General features: G+C 32.4%; 1 protein-coding gene across 12 annotated transcripts in view; it reads left to right on the top strand.

Moving 5' to 3' along the window:
• POT1 (protection of telomeres 1) overlaps positions 1-25,640 on the top strand; it is an 80,240-nt gene that overhangs the window by 46,375 nt on the left and 8,225 nt on the right. For all 12 annotated transcript variants that reach the window (XM_072764130.1, XM_026010764.2, XM_026010773.2 and 9 more), the window contains 8 exons: positions 344-634; positions 4,758-4,913; positions 9,923-10,092; positions 11,154-11,242; positions 15,613-15,669; positions 17,979-18,135; positions 19,671-19,876; positions 23,451-23,586. In XM_072764130.1, the coding sequence (XP_072620231.1) occupies positions 344-634; positions 4,758-4,913; positions 9,923-10,092; positions 11,154-11,242; positions 15,613-15,669; positions 17,979-18,135; positions 19,671-19,876; positions 23,451-23,586 (1,262 nt within the window). The remainder of the gene's footprint in view (positions 1-343; positions 635-4,757; positions 4,914-9,922; positions 10,093-11,153; positions 11,243-15,612; positions 15,670-17,978; positions 18,136-19,670; positions 19,877-23,450; positions 23,587-25,640) is intronic.

The following is a 25,640-nucleotide window of genomic DNA, read 5'->3' on the forward strand; positions in this document are numbered from 1 at the left end:
GTGACTATCATAAAAAAAAAAAAAAAAAAGAAAAAGAAAAGTAACAAATGTAAAAGTGCAAACCTGATAGGGTCAGGGAGTGGATCATCTAGATCTTTAAAAAAGACCAATAAAAAAAAAAAGACCAATAAATATTACATAGTGTTTTATGGTTTGTATGGTGCTTGTGGATCTTGATACAGCCCAGTTGATTTTATCATTTTGTATGTTAATTAAATGAACATATTAAATAATTATATCCTCTCAACTATGCTGGCAGAATTTATAATCTCTCAAATTTCTTCAGTTCTTGGGTTCTGAATAGGTAAGCTGTTTTGTTTTCTGCTCTGCCCAACTTTCTTAGATCCAAGTATATAAAAATGAAACTCAAGGTATCACCAGCTCTGGCTTTGCATCTTTGACATTTGAAGGGACTTTGGGAGCTCCTGTCATACCTCGTACTTCAAGCAAGTATTTTAACTTCACTGCTGAGGACCAGAAAATGGTAGAAGCTTTACGTGTTTGGGCATCTACTCATATTTCACCTTCTTCAACATTAGTAAAATTGTGTGATGTTCAACCATTGCAGTATTTTGACCTGACTTGTCAGCTCTTGGGCAAAGCAGAAGTGGATGGAGCATCATTTCTTTTAAAGGTAGGTATTTTAAATACTTTAAGTTGTAAGTTAACACCACCTACATAAGAGTTTATGTTTCATTTTGATGGGATAAGTATGCATATTGTGTTATTATATTAAGAACTTTAAATCCAGCTTAACCAATTTATGATGAGCTGAGATATTCATGCAACTCTACTCTTGAATTTCTTTATACTTCCAGAGAAAAGTAGTATTACAATAGTTTATAGTTTATGCTTTATTTTTATTTTAGAATTAATAAAATATAGTTATTTTCTACTGTTTTAGTTTAGTTACAGTTCTACATATGCATGTTTTTGCTTCCCTGTCAAGGTATCCTTCCTTCTCATTTATTTTCTTGGCTCGTGGATGTTGGGTTTTCTTCCCATGTCATTTCACTGCTTGTTTCATTGGGTAGATCACAGATGATTTTGAAGTATTTATTTTTATTCTTGTTCTCTTTTGTTTTTAAATCATCATGATTTTTAAAAAGTAACATAAGACCATATAATCTTTGTTTACATACCCCAATTTACTCATGAATGGCTTCTGAAAAAGACAGTTGTCTGATGTTAATCCTCACCTACTCATCCTAGGCAGGATGCATTTAAACAAACACTGCTTCACCTCTGCTCCTATGGTTATTTCTTTAGCTTCTGACTCTTTGAAACAATAGGAAAAGAAACAATACAGAGGCACAAGTATTGGGCAAGTATTGGGTTTACCTTAATTATCATTTATAGCTTGCTCTTATTAAGGAATGGGGAAGATAGAAATCCCTGAATAAAAGACGAAGTTTTTTAAAGTTGTAAGCACTCTGAAAAAAATTAATTGCGTGCTATAAAAAAGTTAGGTCAAGTATGACATCTGAAGTTAAAGCAAAGTAAAATCATCCAAAGTTAGAAGGAATCATAGGTCAGCCAGTCATAGTTTCTGCTCAAAGTGACATTCTTAACAAATGAGCTTTTGTTAATCACTGAATGTTTCTGATGACAAGTAATCTATTGTGCAGAGTATACCCCCATCTTTTGACTGCTGTGTTAGAAAATTCTTAAATTCTGAGATATAATCTGCAGCCTTTTAGCTGACATGGCTGAATCTGCATTCACTCTAAAGCAACAAAACATATGCCTGCATCCCATTTTTATAGATAGCCTTTTCAGATAAGTGAAAACAGCTTTCATGTCGATGTTATTTTAGAATACAGCATTCAGAAGTGAATTTCTTGAGGACAATTAAAATAAATCTCAGAAGTCTGTATACTCTTTGACTCAACAGTTTTCTTTCTCTAAATTTATTTTTATAAGTTTTCTAAGTTTATTTTGTAAATATGGAAAATTGCATTTAAAAGAATATTCTTATATTTCTTACAGTAATAAAAATTGGAAAAATTCATTACTAACAATAGAATTAATTATGTGAAGTAGTAATGTATTATGTAATACTCTTTCAATAAAATGACATTACAGACATAGTTATTAATATGGATATTCATAATTCTACTTGGCAATTAATGCAATTTTATTTACATACTAAAATGTATTATATGCATAGTAAAAATACATTAAGAAGAATATATAGCAATATTTTTACTCATGTTATCTCTGGGAAGTCAAATTTTGAGTGATTTTTTTTTTCTGAAATTGATTTTCCTATCACATACCAGAAATAACTTTTTAAATTATGTTTTAAACACAAAAAGAGCCAGACATTACTCCAAGGTGAGGTATGGAATGTAACAATTATTTCCTGTCTCATCCTGGATATGATAGTAGTACAGTTTCCTTTATTAGTAACTATGATACTAATTTAATTATTCTTAGAGACATGTTTTACCAGTAGCACATTAAAACGATTATACACTGTAATCCAGTTTATTTTTAGAAATCAGAAATGATTATTTTTAAAGAAAACTATAATCCTCTTTGTGAATGTTAAATATATTTGTGAAAATGTTTAGCAAAATAGAAGTATACCTCCTTAACTCGATAAACAATTTCTCCTGTAAATTAATCAAAATGTTTAGTGGTAAAATTCTGTCAATAATGCCAGGAACAAGACAAAAATACCCACTATTTCTCTGTTACGTTGTTCAAGAAATCTCAAGAATTCACTAAGATAAAAAAAAATTGAGAGTTATAATTATCTTTAAAAGAATGAAAAAAAAATCAGTACTTTTAAGATGTAAAAACCCAAACAATGAACTGAAAAGCTATTTGGATTAATAAAATTATTCAGTGACATAGCTGATTTAAAACATTAGTGAAATACAGCTTTGTTCCATATAAGTAACAAATAGAACATATAATTGAGCAAAAGTTATTTCAACATCACAATGACTGTAAAACAAGACAGTTACAGCAAGAAATCCCTGAACGTCTGTGAAGAAAACTAGAAAGATTTACTGAGGAGAATAAAAGAAAAGTTAGGACTACTAAAAGATTTTTTATTCTTTTTTAAAGTGTTTTTTTTTTTTTTAATGAAATGCCATTTTTGTTATAACTGTATTTATTGAATTGACAGTGGTTCTGAAATTTATTAGAAACACTAAATGATCAAAAATAAGACAAGAAAAACTTGACAAAGAAAACTCGGTCGTTTTCTACCATATCAGATATCAAAGCATATTGTTCAATTACATTAATTAAGATTATAGTAAAACTGATGAAAAGATTGGGAACCTTACATTATACATTATACGTATAATATATGCATGATAAAAATAACATTAAAAATCATTTCAAATTGATAGGTTGTTAAATAGTGATTATTACCTGTTTTGAAAAAAGAATCAGATCTATATATAATACACAATTTCTAACAGATTAAGTTTTGATACAAAATTACAAAAGTTCCAGAAGTCATTAAAAAACAAAGCAAGACTGGGTTGTAAGTGATTAAAACTGAAGCATAAAAGCAATGTAGCTACACTGCTCTCTCAGCTCCTCCCCCAAAAGACTGGTAGATTTGTCTGTAAAACTATTTTAAAGTCATAAAAACAGTAACATAAAATGAAAGAACAAATTCCAAGTGGAGACAAATGTTTGCGACATGTAAGTGTTCCAAAGTGTTTGTCCTAGTTCTTTGAATAATCTAGGGAACAGTGAGTGACCCAGACTCAATGATTATTTATTTGAAACTTGGCCTAGTCACCAGTGTTATTGAATACTTCCTCTGTAAGTGGACACTGGCAGACAAGTACTCTGTAGAAATGTAGTGTTTTCTGTTTAGCAAGCCTGTTTCTCTTGCCTAGCCAAATTTCTTACATACAGAGGGATTCTTACCTCATGCCAGATGTCTTTTGTCATGCCCTTCTATAACAAAGGGCCTAGCACAGCACAGGCTAGCTTGCAACTTAAGGATGGCATGGTGCAGGGGATCCCTGGGTGGCGCAGTGGTTTAGCGCCTGCCTTTGGCCCCGGGGCGCGATCCTGGAGACCCGGGATCGAATCCCATGTCGGGCTCCCGGTGCATGGAGCCTGCTTTTCCCTCTGCCTGTGTCTCTGCCTCTCTCTCTCTCTCTCTCTCTCTGTGACTATCATAAATAAATAAAAATTAAAAAAAAAAAAGATGGCATGGTGCATATTTACTCATCCTGTGCCCTGTTGCATCCTTATCTCAGCATAGCTTACGTAGCAGTTCAGTATATCTTTTCCTTTTCCAGCACCCATGAGTTTCATTCATTTGTATTCATAATCTCTGATATAAACAGAATGTTCCTATCTGTACTTTTAAAGGCCTTTTCCAAAATAGAACAAAGTGAAAAAATGAGCGAAGTTTAGGATACATTCCTAAAAGTTAGGGATTCATACTTAAGAAAATGAGCAGATATAGTCATAAAGGTTTGTATATAAGATGGTAAAAAGATAAATTCAACAATATGTTAATACTTTTTTCTAAGCAGTGTGAATTTCTTTCTTCTTTGTATTTTCTACATGTCCTATATCTATGTAGTCCTTTTACATAGATAGTCCTTTTATATACATGTAATCAGAACATACACCATATTTAAGGTTTAGCAGATATTTGAGGGAATACATTTAATTACTTTTAAGTTATGTTATCGCAAATAAAATTCTTCTAAAAGTCTCCACAGTTACACAAAAAGATCCTTAAACTTTGCTCTATTCTGTTATGGCAGGTATGGGATGGCACCAGGACCCCGTTCCCATCATGGAGAGTCTTAATACAAGACCTTGTACTTGAAGGAGATTTAAGTCATATCCATCGGCTGCAGAATCTGACAGTGGACATTTTAGTCTACGATAATCATGTTCAAGTGGCAAAATCTCTAAAGGTGATGTTGAGTAGCAAATGTTTGCTCTTTTTGTTTTTACAGATGGGTAAATCACATTTACAGATATTTGAGGTCTAGAAATTAATTTTTAATGTGTAAAATATATTGAAAATAAATTATTAGAAGATGCATTAAGTTATAGTGTCTTAAACAACTTATTGAAATTATAAAGAATATTTCTTGAATATTTTAAAGCTGTACACAGTTTTACTATAAAAATAGGAAAAATTTTATTGTACGAAATTGTATAAAAAATTTGTAAGCTTAAATGTTAAGCTTTATTAATTGGTTTTTCAAAATCTAGCCTACAACTTTGTACTCATTATTTTAATAAACTGTTAATCCACTTCTAATATATATCATAAATTATATGTTTGTACTGTACAGTTTATTAGAATTTGCTCACTGCTTCTGAGTTATTTTTTAGGTAAAAGTAAACTTCAGATATGGCACTTCTTGATTATTACTATTGGGAATATTTTATTTTTTTATTTGCAGATATCTTTTCTAGCAACAAATGGCATCATTAATAACAATAGTAATGTTTGGTAAGCACATCATATATATTTAGCACTATCCTGTGTAGTTGGTCACCATTGTCACCATCCCTATTTTACAAATTAGAAAACCAAGCAAGTTTTTTTAATAAAGAATAGTTAAGGCAATCTTAAGCCCAAGATTTCATGGCTATGTGGATGAAGCCAGTATTTGAATCTAGTGTTTGCATCCAGAGCCAGTCCTTTTAAAGCAGTATAAAGAAATGATTCTGTTTATTGCAAATAGCTTCCATTCTACCTTTAGGGAGTTATACAACCTACTTATAGAAAGTTATATGGCCCGCTTATCGGAAGAAAACAGTAAAAGTGAATTGCAGTTGTTTTAGATCTGAATTTTATGACCTGTTTTCCCTTGTAAATAAATGTTCTTGGAAAAGGAAATAGTTCCTCCTACTCTGCATTACAAATAAGCCCATCCAACTCAAGTCAATAAATTTAGGTTAAAGTGAGGGTCTAGGAAAGTGATAACTGAACTTTCTTGTCCTTTGTGTATGTGTGTGTGTACATGTTTTCATACCTAAATATCAAGAGAAAATTGGCTGTTGAAAATACATGTTTTGCTGCTTTTCCCTGATTTTCTCTACACAGATTACTTTATTTTAAAAATAAATGTAATGATAAAGCTAACTCAAAGTCTTTTAAATGCAGATAGAGTTCTGGGGCACCTGGGCAGCTCAGTTGGTTAAACATCTGTCTTGGGCTCAGGTCAGGATCTCAGGGTCCTGCAGTAGATCCCTGCTCAGTAGGGAGTCTGTTTCTCCCTCTGCTTATGTCCCACCCACCACCTCGTTCTCACTCTGTCTCAAATAAAATAAATAAAATCTTTAAAAAAAGTAATAGAGTTCTTATGAATGAAACAGGTTTACATTTTCTGTTAAATTCTACTTTCACAATGTAATTCCCTTCTCTCTTTATGCTGCTTTTATAGGTCTTTCTGTTATCCCCCCCCCTTGCTTGTCCTGATTTCCTTGTCTAAGTTATTGAATACCGCCTAGCACAGTGCTTTCCTTTTAGTAAGGATGAAGTGAATAATATCTGCTAGTAATGAATGAATCAGTGAGCACTGAATTTTCAATTTTTTTTTCAGCTCCCTTTTTGTCTGCTTTATCTCACCCACTAGAGGGTGCTCTGAGCACACATTATTAGAAATATAGTACACTTCATCTTTTTCAAAAGATATTGTAACATCATATTATTTATCTGCAATGTAATAGGAAAATGAAAAGGATTTTCTCTGTATAAGTAATGCATCTGTTGGCTTTTATTAAATGTATATTGACATCCCATTTTATTTGTTCTAAGAACCATTTGATATTAAATTAACTTAAGAAATCCCCAGAGTCAGATGACTTTGATATAAATGAATTCTTATCAGCACTTGGTGACAACTGTTTGAAATTGATACTGAAATACATGGAACAGATTTTTATTGAATAGGAACAGGGAAAAAATATTTTTTAATAAAGAAAATAGTTAAGGCAATCTTAAAGTATAATTGGCTTTTATATATAATACATTTTATAATTGTAATTGCCTTTAACATTTCTCCTAAAGTTTGCTTTTTAAAAGTGTTACACAAGCATACATGCACAAACCCACATGTATATGGGCACACATGCATGCGTGCGTGCGCGCACACACACACACACACACACACACACACACACAAACTTCCAATTCAAAGTTTTTGTCCAGAAATTAAAGCAGTGTATTCCCAATCATTAGTCTTATCCTGACACAATTTAAAAGTAATTATAAAAAATATATAGTCTTAATTATTTTTTAGCCTTCAGTGTCCCAAGAGCTGACTCTCAGTTCGACTTATTGTTTTCAGACATACACAGGTAATTAAAACATTAAACTTAAAGGGAATTTCTTGATAGTTTGTGGAAGATTAAAATTATTTCTAAAGGGATAGCAATTTCCTGATAGCTATATTTGCTTTATTTTTTGTGTTTACTGAAATGGATTTTTATCACAATTTTTGAAAGTATATTTTTATAATTTTTGATTATGACTCACATTTTTAGAATCTTACCACATTACTGACAAGATGAGGCAATATGTGTCTATTATAGTAGAGCATCTGGCACATTTCATAGTATATTTAGCAAGCTTAAAAAAAAAATACAATGCTGCCTCCAGAAGGAATTTCTGGAAATAACAGTTTGTTATCTTGATAGGCTATTTATATAAATAAATTCTTTCTTAATCTTTACTGTTTTATTATGAAAGACAGTAGTAGAAAAGTTAATGCAATAAATACCCATGTGCATGTCATCTAAACTTAACATTTTTAAATGTTTTTGCCACACTATTTTCAGGTACTTTTAATTTTTAGGACATAAATCTCTACATTTTGAATCTTCTTTGTATGTCTGTTCATTCTAAATTTTGCTCCCTAGTATCTTCTTTCTTTTTATCCTAATATGTAGGTATGTACACATGTTTATTATGCTTTTATGTACTCATCTCTGAAAAATGCATATGGAATATGTATTATTCTATAATTTGCTTTCTTTCTTTGATGTTATATCCATGTTCGTATATGTGTTTGCATTAATACCACAGGGTCTTAATTATTACAGCTTTATTTTTATTTTTTATAGCTTAGTCTTTAAATGATATTCTGTAGATCAAGCAAACTTCCTCCCCACCCCAGTTTAGTCTTCAAACTTGACTTGTGCTTCATATCCATATACATTTTCAGATCAGCTTTTCAAATTCCATTAAAGACCGTGGAGATTTTGATTGAAATTACACTGATTTTAAAGATTAATTCATTGGGGGAGGATTGCTATCTTTATAATGTAGAAACTTTTCATTTATGTATATGATATCTTTCTCCACGTGTTTAGGGATTTTATTTATTTGACAGAGAGAGAAAGAAAGCACAAGCAGGTGGAGTAGCAGGGACAGGAAGAAGCAGGTCCCTCCTTAGCAGAGAGTTGGAAGCAGGGCTCGGATCCCAGGACCCCAGGATCATAACCTGAGCTGAAGGCAGACGCTTAACAGACTGAGCCACCCAGGCGCCCCTAAACTTTTTTTTATATCTATACAGAGCATTTTATTTAGAGGGAGGTGGTTTTTAATTTTTTTTTTAAGTATATCTTCCCAAAACTTGGGTCTGGAATTCATGACCCCAAGATTAAGAGTCACAAGCTATACTGACTGAGCCAGCCACGTACCCGCATGTGTTTCGGCCCATTTTCAGTGCTTTGTATAAATATGTCCTGTATTAGTGTATAACCTATATTTAAAAAGAATCATAGAATAATAAACGTTGGAAAGAGTGAGATAAAAGTGAATAGAAGTAGACTGATTTTTTTTTCCAGTATCGTACTTTGGAGACCATGAGGGAAATCAGTTTTCTCTTTTATTTTTTGCTTTCTGTATTTTCCTTCTCTGACTTTTTACCCTGTTCCCCTGCAGGGTAGATGTCAGTGGAAGAATCAGAGACAAAAAGACCTAAATCCCTACCTCCTCCTCACAAAAATATGACTGAGAGGAAAAAAGTTATATAGCTTCTTCCTTTGAGTAGGCGTCAATTTCTTTGATAAACATTCTGCATCTGTCATTTTAAGTCTTCTACATTAAAAGAATATCAAATACTCTATAATTAAAGACATTTTTAAGACTAAACAAGACCTCTAAAATTACGGAACATTTAGTTTAAAATTATAATTGGTTTAATCTTGTATTTGAACTCATTTTAGAATGTGTTTCACGTTATGGTGTAAAGACACAGTGCTTATTACAAAAGCTTTCTTTCCATAAAACTTGTGGACTAGGGGGATATTTATTATCACTTGTGGAATAGGGGGATATTTTTATATTACATTAAAAAATTTTCTAGTATTTGCATAATGAGAGTATTTTAGCAATCGTATTTAATTAAATCTTACCTTTAAGTAGCTAAAACAAATTATTTTCAGAAGACTCAGTTTTCTAAATCAAATAGAGGGCTTGAGTTTGATTTACATAGTGGGTTTCTTAACTACTGTATTTTATCAATGCTAAGACTCAATCTTATGTCATACTTGAATATCTCAGACATGGATATATGTCTTCCATTTGAAAAAAACATATATAGATGAATATATATATGCATATATATATATGCACTTACATAGTTAATGTAGATGTATATCCATGGGTCTAGGCATACATATATACATGCATATATATATATATACACACACGCGCGCGTACATTTATATGTATACATACATGTGTGTGTGCACATCACACAGGAACGAACACATGTTTTAGTTTTGATACAGTGTCCTTGGGGTGATACTCTGTACACACCAGGATAACATACCAGGATTCTTTCTGATTAGTCAGGACTCCTGATTATTGGTCTTATGCCCCATTTTGGCTAAGTATTTTATGTATCAGAAATTGTTTGATTTTTCTTCATTTTCTAAACAATAAATAATGTATTTTTAGGTTGGAAGCTTTCTTAGAATTTATAGCCTCCATAGCAAACTTCAGTCACTGAATTCAGAGAACCAGGCAACGTTGTTAGCTCTAGAGTTTCATCTCCATGGGGGTACCAGTTACGGCCGGGGAATCAGAGTCTTGCCAGAGAGTAACTCTGATGTGGATCAACTGAAAAAGTAAGCATATCATATGCCTATTTAGAAATTTCAAATAAGGTATTAAGCTGATTTCCAAGATACTGTTGTTCTAGATTGGGACAGATGGATCCGATGAGTTCTTTGTAATTGATCCTCATAATCTACTGTGCCAGTTATCCATTTGTTTAAATAGATGAACCAAATGAAAACAGAAGTTAAATGATTGTAAGTTCAAATAGATAAGTAGTAGCAGAGCCAGGCAGGGTATGGTGTATGGTTTCCAGTAGTGACTTGTGCACTTATATCTACAGTGTGCTTATGCTCTTTTTCCACCATTTGGCACATTTCCCAAGTATACCAACAAACAGTTGAAACTGGAGCTTAGCTAAAGTTTGGAAAACTTGATACATATCTAGAATTCCAGACATACTTAATCCTGCCATCAAAGAATATTACCTTTTTAAAGTGCTTATGACTGATAAAACAGGTGACAGAAATGTTTTGGAGTATCCTATTTTAAAAACTTACAGATGTGCCCAGGAAGTGAATTGTATCTTAAGTCCTGCTACACATGCAACTCTCATTTTTGTAAAGTATCTCTACTGCTCACTGTGTACAATATTCTGGATAAGTAACTAAGTAAACCCATTTGGTAAGTTGAAGGAATATTTCTAAGTTTTAATATGTTGAAATCAGTATGACTTTTAAAACCAATAAGCTATTTTTATAATCTTGTATCAGTTTTACTTCTTTATTTCTCATATTGCCATATATAGAGCACAATATTTCACTTTTTGATTCTGGAATGAGATTGTTTTGACAGAATGCCATCATTAAATTCCCAGTTTATTTTTGTTTGCAGCATTTCATCATCATGTTGTTTTACTCCTATCTTTCGAGGATCAGATTTTTTAAACGTGGGGGACCTTAGAACCTCAGATAGTCTGAGGAAAGCTATAGACCTTCTACTGAAGAAGATATACACACACATAATTTTTTATACAATTTTAGTGATTTCTTGTTTTCTAAGAATAGAATTAAACTAGTCATATTGACTATTTTATGCAATTTGATGTGAAATTATGTTCTTTCAATTACAGGGTTTTAGAATCTGCAGATTTGACAGCCAGTCAGTGTTCTGATGCTATATGTCATTCAGAACATGAGGACAGCTTTCGGACTCTTTCGAGTAAGGACAGGGTTTAATGTTAACGGTTTAATCTTTGCTAAGTAAAATGGCTTTATCAGTATTCTCTTTTTTAATACTTTCCTATCTCTGCCTAGCTTTTTTTGTTAAATCCATATTCGTTGTAAAGGAACAGGCTAAATCTATTATCTGTATCCTATGCAGAGGTTAACATTATTTCTCCCTTAATTATTTAATTGCATTTTCAAATTGGGATGATATATACTGATTTGTGGTATATGTAGTATTTATGTATATATGTTTATATGTGTGTATTATATGTGTGTATATATGTATACATTTGTGTGATACATATGTGTGTTTTTATATTCATTAAAATTCTGTATTTCCTAGGCAACCACTTTGTCAGTTTCTAAAATGAACAGTGATTGTTTTTGCTGTTTTATTTCAAAAAGCTAGATTATTTTTTGATTACACATATTTTAGATATACACATGGTTCCCGGTCTTTTTTTTTTTTTTTTTTTTTTTAATTTTATTTATTCACGAAAGACACAGAGAGGCAGAGACAGAGACAAAAGGGAGATGCAGGCTCCCTGTGGGGAACCTAATGTGGGACTCAATCCCAGGACTCTGGGATCATGCCCTGAGCTGAAGGCAGATGCTCAACACTGAGCCACCCAGGTATCCCTGATTTCCAATCTTTATCAAGTTCATCAGGTACCTAGTTACAAGATCTTAAATATTTGGTTCTGTATTTATATTATTGTCTACCTGAAAGGTGACAGTTCAAGTCTAGATTTTAAAAATCTGTAAGATTTTCTCCTTTACCATTTTGCTTTAATATCTGCTTATACATTCTGGGACCTAGAATCTATCTCATATTTTTATCCCATATTTTTTTTTCAATCTTAACTCCTTCCCTATTATGATATAAACTATTTTATGAGTATTTTCTCTTTCTATACCAGTAATGACAAGCATTAAAATTAACCTGTATTGCTTGGTGTAGGTGCCTACATGCATTATTATTTAATCCTAACAGCATTCCTTTCAGCTTGAAATTATTTTGTCCCTTTTACAGAAAGGTACCTGAGGCTTTGAGTAATCATGTAATTTGCCCAGAGTTACTTAGCTATTAACTGATGGCAAAGTCAGATTCAACAACAGGTTATTTAATTTTTTGTACATATTTTAAATTTATTTCTTTATCCTGCCTTAAAACTCCACATTTCTTAGTGCCTTGGTGATGGCATTTAGCCTGATCTGTGATTACTTAAACTCCCACTAGCAGGCTAATTTACTTTACCTGCCAGTCATGTGGGGACAGCATAATTTGTAATTATCCTTTATGAAATCTCTTTTCTCCTTTTACAAAGATTTTTAAATTGTTTTTAAATTATAAAGTTAATACGTGTCATGATATCAAGTTACACAGCTTCCCCATGCCCTTGTGCCCACTCCTGAGGTCACATTAACAGTTTAGTGTAGTTTCTTCAATACTTTCATGCTTATACAAATATATATACACTTGTACATAAACAGACATGACTTTCCCCTCTTTAAGATATCAAAATGAGGTGCCCAGGGGATCCCTGGGTGCCTCAGCAGTTTAGTGCCTGCCTTCAGCCCAGGGGCATGGTCCTGGAGTCCTGGGATCGAGTTCCACATCAGGCTCCCTGCATGGAGCCTGCTTCTCCCTCTGCCTGTGTCTCTGCTTCTCTCTCTCTCTCTCTCTATCTCTCATGAATAAATAAATAAAATCGTTTTTAAAAAAAAAAAAAAGAATGAGGTGCCTGATGGCTCAGTTGTTTTAGCATCTGACTCTTGATTTCATATCAGGCCTTGATCTCAGGGTTGTGAGTCAAGTCCTGTGTTGGGCTCCATGCTTTAAAAAAAAAATTTTTTTTACAAAAATGGGACCATACTATACAGTTGCTTTCTTTATTAGTACACACCATAGACCTTTTTATGGGCTAGTCCATGTTCCTCAAACTCATTCTTTTAATAATTACATATTTTATAATGTGAATCTATAAATTCAGCTGTTTTCCATTTGATGGACATTCAGGTTGTTTGCAATTTTTTGCTCTTACAAACAATGCTTTAGAAACCATCCTTGAACAATTGTACATTCCTGCTTTTCTTTCTCTAAAATAAACTCCTAAAAGAGGGATTGATAGATCAAGGGGTAAGCACATCTTTGTATTTTAAGAGATGCTGTCAGATTATATGACAGAATGTCATAGGATTCATATGCAAATAGCACTGTAGGAAAATGTCCTTTCCTCACATTCTCAAGTGGTTTTGGAGGTCAGCAGTGTATGTAAATTTTGACAGTTTGGCAGGTATAAGGCGATATCTTATTTAGTTTCCTTGAGTACTTGGAAACTTGAAAATACTATATATTCATCAGCCATTTTACTTCCTCTTTTTTTTGGTTTATCTGTTCTTATTCTTTATCTGATTTTTCTGTTGGTTTTAAAATTTTTAACCTTTTTTTTTTATCAGTTTGTGGGAGACCATGAATATATATTTTACACTAATTTTCATATTATTTGAATGTTTTAAAGTTTTTGCCATTATTTTCACTTCATGCAGAACAGCTGATGCTAAGTAATCAGATTCATTGAAATTATATTTTGCCAGCTTAATATTCCATTCAGGTTCTCTTGTCATTGATTCTTATGCCATTTATTAGTGATGTTGAGAAAGAAGGACTATTAATGCACATGTTTGTATATGATGCCACATAAATTATAGAAACATAATATGCTGTTCTATATAATAGAATGTAAGCTAAAGTAATTGCAAAATATGAGTACTTTTTAGTCTCAAATGCTTCATTTCAGAAAGCACTCTTAAAACCTATTGCTACATTCATTACTTCTACTTTCTTGTTAAAGTAAAATCCTATCTTACAGTCTTCATCCAGTCATCCTGTTCAATTTAGTAAGTTTATTATCTTATCCATTTCTATTTTCATTTCTTTCACAGTGTGTTTTTCCAAAATAATAAAAATTTTCAAACATACAGAAAAACCAAAACAGTTGTACAGTGAATAATCATATACATTCTATCTGGATTCTCTTTCCTCTGTTCTATCCTTCTGTCTTTTAATCCATCAGTCTGTCTTATATTCTGATACAATTCAAAGTTGCAGGCATAAATACACCTCCTAAACATTTCCCAATGAATATCGTTAACTAGAATTCAATATTTGTTGACCCTTTTTATTTTTGGTCTAAAGTTATTTGCAGTGAAATGGACAACCTGAGTGTACCAGTCCATGAGCTTTGGCTAATCGTGGTATAACGTGAATCCCCTTAGTGACGCCTGGGTGGCTCAGCTGTTAAGTGTCTGCCTTCAGCTCAGTGAGTGATCCTGGGATCTGGGATCGAGTCCCACATTGGGCTCCCTGCATGGAGCCTGCTTCTCCCTCTGCCTGTGTCTCTGCCTCTCTCGTGAATAAATAAATAAATCTTTAAAAAATAAAATAAAATAAATCCCTTTAAAAATCTAAAACATCACCCTTGTTGCAGAAAGTTTCCTCATGCTCCTTCCCAGTCAATCGTCATCCCCATTAGAACCCCATAAGTTCTAATTTTTTCCACCATAGATAATTTTGCTTCTTCCAGAATTTCAAATAAATGGAATAATATGTTACATACTCTTTTATGTACTATATGTTTTTGAAATTCATACACATCGCATGTATTAGAGGTAGACTTTTTTTTTAAAGATGAATTTCCAATCATTATAGCACCATTAATTTCCTTTTTTTCTGTAAAATGCCTTGGGTGTCTTTGTCAAAAATCAAATGAGTGTAAATGTGGATTTATTTCTGGGCTTTCCAGTCAGAAGTTCTCAGTAGTATGGTGTGAAGTAAACATTTGTTTCCCTCATACTAATTTCCAGTTGTTGCAGTACCAGAGTTTTGCTCTCCCTTTGGATTGCTTTGCTGCCTTTATCAAAAATGAAATGCAGGATTATTTCTAGGCTTCCTTTGTAATTCTCTTGATAGGTTTGTGAGTCTTCATGCCAGTATCATATTACCTTGATTACTATGGCTTTATAATAAGTCTTGAATTCAAGTAGAATAAGTCCTTCCGTTTTATTCTTTTTCAGGATTATATTTTATATTTTAGATTCTTCCCATTTATACCTGAGTGATAGAATCTCTTGTCTTTTTCTGCAATACAGCCTCTGCAATTTTGATTAGGATTGTATTGAATCTATAGATCAATTTGGGGAGAATTGATGTCTTAACAGTTTTGAGCCTTCCAGTCCATGAGCATAGCATATTTTACTCTTGTTTAGATTTTCTTCAGTTCCTGTCAGCAATTTTTCAGTGCTACATGGAATTTTTAACGGATTTTAAAATTAATTCTTTTTCCCTTCTCCTTCATGTAGGCTCTGGATCAGTATCACTGTATGAAGTAGAAAGATGTCAGCAACTATCAGCTACAAGTAAGATCAGTTCATTTTTGAAATATGAGTGTGATAGTGTGCATAATAAAATCTGTCTTACCAACTGATTTGTTCCTATCTAATATCGAGAGCAGAGATCCATGAGGGCAAAAATGTATCCCTATTTATATTTTATTTCCCTACTTCATCCTAAGTGGCATAACATGGGAACCCAGAAAGATACATGGTTTTACATTGACTATATGTTTTAAGTCATGTATCTGTAAGTTTTATAAAACATATTCCATTTAATAGTAGAGTGGGGCTTATTTTATTTTGAGAATGCAAAATATGACATAATTTTTATCTTTTCACGCTGTTCATTTAGCCATCTGCCTATAAAGGAGCTCCTTACAATATAACCCAAAACTTTAATGTTAGCAATGATAGTAAATCTGTCAGATACCTCTTTCTATTACTTTAGCTAAGATAAAATAATTTAAGAAAAAAATATTTTAAGCACAAGCCTATTAAGTGAAATTCTGTATAATATACTCTTAAGAAATATGAGTTTCTCATTACTGGAGAAAGAACATACAGCTATGAAACGGGAAAGCTAGAAGAAAGAAGCTTATGGTGGTGTTATTGGAATAGGAAGTGTCAGTATGTATTCATGGTTTTATAGATATAGAAGTAGATATAAATGTGTCTTTTTACATATATATTCATATATATACAGGTGTGTGTGTATAAGTATAGGTATGAACACATGTGTATATACACCCAATTCTGTCCAGCTAAAGGGCTTCAAAGTAATGGCATGGCCCAGTAACAATGAATGTACCTAGTGCATGAATCTTGGCTGACAAATAATATTCTCCCTTAAAAGGAGTCAGGGCTGCTTATAGAAATAGCAGACTCCAGGATTGGGACAGGAGAATTATGAGTCTGGAACATCTTGTGCCAGAAGGTAAAGAAGTTCTCAGGTAATGATGGAGCATGTCAAATCTGATACAATTGGAGCATCAAAATAAAAAATACTAATAATGGAGTAAAACTGAATAAAGTAGGAATCCATTAGTCCATGTGGACAGTAAATAAAAGAACAAATGAATAATTAAATGAGATTGAATGGAAAGCTCTTACTTATAATGGAATGACGACTAATAAATGTAAAAGGACTGATGAAGTTGGGGGGAAAATCATTTTGCAACCATGATGGTAATAATTGATTTAATTGTAAATCATCAGTGGATTCTAAACTATCAGGATCCTAAATGTTTACTGAAGAATGGGATATTTATACTTCCCCAAGTACTTTCTTATTATAAAGGGGAAAATAATGAATTTATAGTGGAGAAACCTGTTGAACACCACCAGCATAACCAACTGAGCAAAGTTAACATCCACAGGAATGAAAACATATATATATATATATATATATATATATATATATATATGTATATATATATATATATATATATATATGTATATATATATACACACACACACACACACACACACCTCTTGATACAATTCAGAGGATGTTTGTATCACTACTTACAGTATAATATACTGCCAAAAATGCGTGGTCTGCATCTGATCATGAGCAGAATCAGACACACCCAAATAAATGGCCTCTGCTCCTCAAATCTATCAGTGTCATGAAAGACCAAGAAAAACTGAGGGACCATTCTACATTAAAAAATTCCAAAGAGGGGCAGCCCCAGTGGCCCAGTGGTTTAGTGCTGCCTTCAGCCCAGGGCGTGATTCTGGAGATCCGGGATCGAGTCCCACATCTGGCTCCCTGCATGGAGCCTGCTTCTCCCTCTGCCTGTGTCTCTGCTTCTCTCTCTCTCTCTCTCTGTCTCTCATGAATAAATAAATAAAATCTTTTTTAAAAAAAAGTCCAAAGAGATAGGAAAATTAAATGCAATACATGGTTCAGGATTGAATTCTGGACCTGAAAATAAAATTCTAAACAACATTATAGGGACGTTGAAGAAATTTGAATAATATCTGTTGATTCAGTGATAATATTACATCAATGTTATATGTTCTTAGGTTGAAAATTGCACTGTGATAGGTCAGTGAAATTGCTTGTGAAATATACACTGAAATATTTAGAGATAAAGGAGCATGATATCTGGAAATTAATCTACAATGATCCATATATGTATATATGAATCTATAAGGAGTTATATATGAAGAGAGAGCTAAAGACAGATGGAGATGATAAATGTGGTAAAATATTAACAAGGCTGACAGTATGCCTTAAATCACTTTTGTATCTGTTTTGGGGGGAGTTCATATTATGAATATTCTTATTCTTGTAGATTATTCTAATTTAATCTAAAAATTCTTTTAAGTACTTACAGATCATCAGTATTTGGAGAAAACCCCAATATGTACCATTTTGAAACAAAAAGCTCCTCAGCAGTATCGTATCCGAGCCAAATTAAGGTCATATAAGCCCAGAAAACTCTTTCAGTCTGTTAAACTCCATTGTCCTAAATGTCATGCACTGTAAGTATTTTCTGTAATAAAACAAAAGTTTTTATTTCATAATATTTATGCTTTCTTATATATCACTTTAAGTCCTGGCAATGAGTAAATTGTGACTGTGTATTGTATTTTGAAACACTGGTAACATTTTTAAGAAAAAATACTAAATTTTTAAAAAGTAAATCCTTCTGATATTTCTTAGTAATGATAAATAAAAGTGAGTGCTTTTTTGAAATCTGAAATTCTATTTAGTAGTTCTGATTCATGCAAACAAACTATAAAAATACTTGGGGAGACTTTCTCATTTTTCACAAAAGAACTTCTTAAAAGTAAACCTTTAGTAACTAAAACTCTTAAATAGAGAAGAATTCTGGTTAGATGAAATTTCTAAATAAATGATAAAGAAAGCCTTGTTGATAATATTTCTGTCTTAAATATAGTATTCATAACTTAAATTTTTACTAATCATTGAGAACTTCTCAGTGCAGCAGACTTTATTCCAAACATCAATTATTATACATATATAAATAACTTTATAAGACATTAGAATGGATATGTACTTATTAGGTCAAGACATATTCTGAAATTATATTTAATCTCTTTTCCTTTTTCATGCAATTTGTCTTCCCTCTAAATATATAATGTGTAAATAAAGTACATTTCCATTTTAAAGTACATATTTGTATATATATTTGTGTGCATCTGTGTACACTAATACTAATATACATATATTTACTATTACATTACAAAATACTGCTATTTGTAGAGATTTTTGATCATCAGACTTCCTCATATAAAATGGGGGGCCATTTGCTACCCATTTGAGCTTGAAATGGTAGTTGGAATTAAAATGCAGATTTTAGGTAATTATTGAAATATTAAGTTAAAGCTTGTCAAATTCTGTAAAGTTGTGTAGCTTTGCCAAACAAAGCCATCCTCTCTGAGCATTTTTTTAAACAAATAAAATCATCTCAGAAAGGCTAAAGGTGTTACCTTAAACTTACCTTAAGTTACACAACAGGTTGGGGACAGAACCAGGATGAGGACATAGACCTTTTGATTCTGGATCATGTCATTTATTTCGTATACATACTTTACCATGCAACTTTTTAAAATTATTATTCTAGGTTAAATGTAATCGAAGGGAATATCGGTTTGTAAAGTAGGTGCCCTACGAAAGGGGGATTACTTAGGTAAGTGGATATTTAATGGGCAGCTGTCTTTTTTCCCCCCACAGAGAAGTTTAACATTCTTTACAAAAGGAGAGTGAATTGGTGTTAGAAACAGTTATAAGATCCTTGTTATTACTAAACCAGATAAGTAAATTGCTGGTGGTTAATGTGATTATGATAGATCTACTCAGATGTGAAGTATCATCAAATGTATCTTTTTTGTTGAATAAGTCATTCAATCTGCAAAGTGAATTATCTCCATATTTTAAAATAAGTAGCTGGCTCATCAGCATATAAACAAAAATTTTTTAATTGGATAATTTGTTAAATTTGAATTTCTAAGTTTATACCAATTGGCTTGTATTTCGTCATTGATGATTTTAGGCAAGAAGTTCCACATGAGGGTGATATGGATATAATTTTACAAGAGGGTGCAAGTAAGACCCCAGATACCAAACTACAAAATACATCATTATATGATTCAAAAATGTGGACCACTACAGATCAAGGAGAACGAAATGTGGCTGTTCATTTTGTAAAAAATAATGGTATTCTTCCACTTTCAAGTGACTGTCTGATTTTGATAGAAGGTATTTAAGTTACTGTTTTGTTCGAATACAGCTTTTGTCTATGTCTTTCTTTGATTAATGATCGTTAAATATATTTTAGGGCAACCTAGGACAATTCGATAAAATGGAATATATATAACAGATAGATTTAAATATACACACACACACACACACACACACACACACATACATATATAAATTAATCTGAATGACCTTTTGAGATTATACATTGAACTCAAGTGTTTGCATTTGTCCGTCTTGGATTTTAGATATAATCTTAAACAGATTCAAGCTCATTCTCAAGCTGAGTAGTGTTAATCAAGAGGCTGCTTGTTATGTACAGTTGCTTCTGTCTTAGCCTCTGGATGTCACTGTTGTTCCATAAAAGTAGAAGAAAGTCATCTCTTGATATGTAAGTCAAGGAAGGGACCCTTGAAATGAGTAAAGAAGACTTGACATGTTTTAAAAGACTGAAATCGAGTCATTTATTTTTGCATTTCCTTTCCACTTTTGTCTAATTTTAATCTGATGTTTATTTCATATATATATATACATATATATATACACACACACAACACATACTTTTCCCATGCCAAATTTAAAGTTTTATTATTTTCCTTGAGAATATTCTATAATAAAAGGAAACATCATCTTTAATTTGCAGAAAATCTTTAGTTTCATTTTATAAATGAACTGATCTTTATTACTTATGATCATTTTTGTTACTGACATTTTTCTATTTATAAAAGTAATATGTAAATTGTGTTAGTATATATATATATGAATACACATGAATTATTACCATTGGTATTATTTTTGTGACATTTTTAACACGTTTATAGTATACCAGAAATAATTTTAATTTCTATGTACTTAATCATCACAATAATCCTATTCAGTTGGTACTATTAAAAGTTGTGTTTTATATATGAGAAAACTGAATCATAGAGAAGTTTTAGATCTTTCCCAGTACAGATAGTTAGTGGAACTGAATTGTTTCCTGTTTTTTGACATAGTAACTCTATGATGAACTTTATCTTCCCTCTGGATGAAGTGTAATTAGGGGGACACAAGGAATAAAGTAAATGTGGCCTAGTTACTTTCCAATAGAGCTATCTTGGTTCATATGATTTAGTAGCATATGAGATTATCTGTTTCCCCATCCACATCATCATACACTAGCACTTAAGAAAATTTGTCTACTTTAGTGAGTGAAATGTGGTATCTTATTCCATTAGCAATGTTTTAATCTCTACCAGGAAATAGATATAAAAACAAAACACACAAACACATGCACACTCAAAAAAATGGATAAGACTATTTGTAAGCCCTAAAAATAAAATAAAGCCCTGGATCTATCAGGTTCTATAAGAACTCTCCTTGTAGGGCTAAGAGGATATCATGTGTCTTAGAGTTCTCCTATGTTATATGGCCTCCCACAATTCTGTGTTGAAGCCAAATGAAACTTGAGGGTCCCAAAGAAGCTTGAATGAAGAAGTACCTTTAGTTCCTGATCCTGTCTTTAATTATCACTCATCTCACAACCTATCTCAACTCCTACGATTTCTCGATCCTCATTCCACCCTCCAGCTATATCAAACTGGTAGCAATTCCTAAACCCAGGATATTTCTCTGTGCCTCTTTGCCATTCCATCACTATTCTCCATGCTCTACTACATGTTCATAAGTAACGCAATAATTCCCTTTATTCAACAGTTCATGTGAAATATTTAATGAGCACTTACACGTACCAAGCACTCTTCTGATTCACCAGGCAGATTTGAGTGGTTCTTACTGCATGGTGTATGACCTTTCAGTGGATCACTTTTCTTTTTGTATTATATTTGCATTATATCTGTTTATAGACTTGTTTGCTTATCAGTATGTAACTAATACAGGATACGTGTTTATTTTAATCTATAGATCTTTAGCTCTGAGGGTATAACAGTAGAGGTATGCAACTGGTTCTCAGTAAATAGTGAGTAAATAGGTATATTCAGAGTAATAACACTTTAACTTACAGAGCTTTTTAATAAGATTTTAATGAAAATATATCTGAAAGCACTTTAGTAAAATTATTTTTATTTTATCTTATTATAACCCTAATCATAGGCTAAGACCTACCTAACTGCAGTATGACATAGCAGAACTGTGATTTCCAGCCTCACAAAGCTGTGGGAAGAGGAATGGGACCTGGGCACATTAAAACACCACAGACCTTGCTGTCCTTACCAAGATTTATCTCTTTTTCTCTGAATAAACGCTTCTTGGATTGTTTCAAGAATTTGGTTAATTACTGGGGTTCTAAAAAAGTCAAATTTGACAGTTTTTGCCAATGTTCTTTTTCCTGTTCTGGAGAAGTGTATTTTTGGATGTCCTTACTCTGCTGTGCGGGAAGTGCTTCCCCCTCAAAATTGAATTTAACATTACAGATTTTAGGAAATACACAAAAGTATTTTTTAAATCATATTCTCTTTCCCTGGAGAGGAAGAATTATCAATCTAGGTGAAAAGTGCACCCAGAAAAGATACCAGTAGGTTTGAGTTATTATAGATATCGGTGCCTTGTGGTAGTACACCACTGGGCATGCTCACTCTTCTCTGCCAACATGATGGCTTTAATGGAAGTTTGAGGATGTTTCAGGAAAAACAAACACTATACATGAATCCTTATTACACAAACTGTTTGCATCTATATTTAAATATAATATCAACCTAAAAGTTTAAAAGATTTATTTCAAACCCAATATTAGATTTACTTAGACATTATAGCAAATTTAATAATGAGAATCCTGTTAAACTTCAGCTCTCAATTTTCTTTTGAATACTTGAACCAAACTGTTCTGGCATAAAAGAGCAATTTGTATAAAAATTTAGGGAAATGGGGGATCCCTGGGTGGCTCAGCAGTTTAATGCCTGCCTTCGGCCCAGGGCGTGGTCCTGGAGTCCCGGGATCAAGTTCCACATCAGGCTCCCTGCATGGAGCCTGCTTCTCCCTCTACCTGTTTCTCTGCCTCTCTCTCTCTCTCTCTCTCTGTGTGTGTGTGTGTGTGTGTGTGTGTGTCTCTCTTGAATAAATTTTAAAAATTTAAAAAAGGGGATCCCTGGGTGGCGCAGCGGTTTGGCGCCTGCCTTTGGCCTAGGGCGCGATCCTGGAGACCCGGGATCGAGTCCCACGTCGGGCTCCCGGTGCATGGAGCCTGCTTCTCCCTCTGCCTGTGTCTCTGCCTCTCTCTCTCTCTCTCGCTCACTGTGTCCCTATCATAAATTAAAAAAAAAAAAAAAAAAAAAAAAATTAAAAAAAAAATTTAAAAAAAAATCAGGGAAATGGTTAAAATTTCACAAGCCAAGTGTTTTGCTCAAGTCCTGGCATTTTTGTGCAGTGGTTTCTGTGATCAGGGCAGTATACTAAGTTTACAAATTACTGTATTTTACAATGTATGAATGTATTAATTATCTAAATTCATACCTTCATTGTCTTTTTCTTGCAATCCCCTTAGTCTTTTACTATACCTCATGTGTTACTTAATAGATACTCAACTTTGCCTTCATTGTATTTGTACTACTTAAAGGATTTATTTATTCTTTTTTAAAAGGAGGTACACTCAGTGAAATCTGCAAACTCGCAGACAAGTTTCATAGTGTAATTCCTGTGAGATCTGGCCATGAAGACCTGGAAGTCCTTGATCTTTCAGCACCATTCCTTATACAAGGGAAAATTCATCACTATGGGTATGCTTTCAAATCTGAGAATTTTGAGAATTAAAAACTGCATAGAAATAACTTTTATTACTTTATCCTACTAGTTGCTGTATATTCAATGGATACTCTTTGAATACCAATTTATAGGTACTAGATTTTTCTGGTATATGGTATATATTTATTCTTTTGATAGCATATGCGTCAATTACCTACAATGTGCCAAGTATAAGGCTAACCCAGAGGCTAATATTCATTTGTTTTCTTTCACAAAGATGTAGATACTCGTGCAAAGAATGGTTTAGAGCTGTATCCTACTAGAATTTAAGTGATTGAATTCCAAAATTTCTGTTCCAGATTAGTTGCCACTGAGGAACTGGAAGATAATCAGGATATATTAGGAACTAGAAACAGGCCTGCATTTCAAGTAATTTGTAGTCTGTCTTGTACCTTTTTAACTTTATAGTTTCTTCTGTTTTACAAATTTAAAATATTATATTTATCAAAATGTTTGTGAAACCTTAAAGGTTTTACTTACTTAGGTTTTAGTTACTTTACTCAGATTTCTGGACCTGATTCTTTTTAAAAAAGCAGAATTTAAAGTAATTGCTTCATGGTCATCTGGGTTGCTCAGTTGGTTAAGCATCTGCCATTGGCTCAGGTCATGATCTTGAAGTCCAGGGATTGAGCCCCATGTCAAGCCCATCATCTCCTCCTCCCGCTGCCCCTCAGCCCGCTCCTGCTCACTTTCATGTGCTCTCTCACTCTCAAATAAATAAAATCTTTAAAAAATAAATAGAAATATTTTTTAAAAACTAATGCTTCAGTTTCTTTAACAGTAACACATCTTTTATGGTTTTTTATTTCTTGACTCTTTTACTAATGAAATTTTTTTAGGAAAGTTTTTGTCTCATGTAAATTTAAATTTGTTGACATAAAATTGTTCATAGTGCTTTTGATGATTTTTAAATCTCCACTTTGTTCCTGAATCCACTTAATATTATTGCCACCTTTTTTTCTTGACCTTTTTTGCCAAAGCAAATAGCTTTTGTTTTGTTGACACTCTCTATTGTTTTATTATTGTTCATATTTTTATTTTCTGCATTTGCTTTTTTAAGATTTCTTCAGTTTTTCTTTTTCAAGCATTTTTAATTGAATGCTTACCTCAGTTAACTCATTAATTTTTAGTATATTTTTCAATATTTACATTTAGGCCCCTAATATTTCCCCTGAGAAAATGGCCATAGCTTTAACCCAGGATTTGAGTTTTTTGTGTGTTTTTGTTGTGTTTTGTCTCTTCTAAATGTTTCCTAATTCTCATTGTGATTTCTTCTTAGGCCCATTAATTATTTAGCTGTGTATTTTTAAATCTTTACACACACATTTTAGGTGCTCTGTTTTTTTGTATTTTACTTGGATTACTTTTTAACCACATAGCTTGATACATTTCATAATGATTCTTTGAGCTTCACTTAGCTTTGCTGTATCCTAGGATGTTTGTTCAGATTTTGTATATATTGCCTATATTTTAAAAAGAACATGTATTTTTTAGTAATTGTGTTTAGTATTTAATAGTGTTAAGTCCAGTAGACAAGCTTGTTAATCATATTTAAAACTTCTTTTTCCTTTGTAACTTTGTCTATTTAATCACTTCTGAGAGAGTGATTGCTTAATATCCTCAGTGGTTGTAGGTTTATGATCTTTTTTTTAATCAGGATTTGTTTTGTAGATTTCAGGGCTCTTTGCTGGTTAGCTTTCATGTTTCTTTGTAATATTTTAGGAAGTCTCATAAATAATTAGGACTAGATTTTAGTTATTTTAAAATATGTTTAAATGAGTTTAAAATATGTTAATTACTTGATATATTTAGGTTTTGTTTCTACATTTTATGTTGTTGTCTATTTAAACTATTACTCTTTCCCCTCCCCACCTTTTTTTGTTATTATTTAGCTTTTTTTTTCCCCTCTAGTATTCTGTTAGATTTATTTATAAAAATGTTCTTGATTTTTCCCCTTTTTCCTCTTTTATTACTTTGGAAGTAATGAATTCTGTACTTAATTTTTATGTTACCCTTATATTTTAATCTG

Source organism: Vulpes vulpes, chromosome 7, assembly GCF_048418805.1.
Source record: "Vulpes vulpes isolate BD-2025 chromosome 7, VulVul3, whole genome shotgun sequence".
Classification (NCBI taxonomy): Eukaryota; Metazoa; Chordata; class Mammalia; order Carnivora; family Canidae; genus Vulpes; species Vulpes vulpes.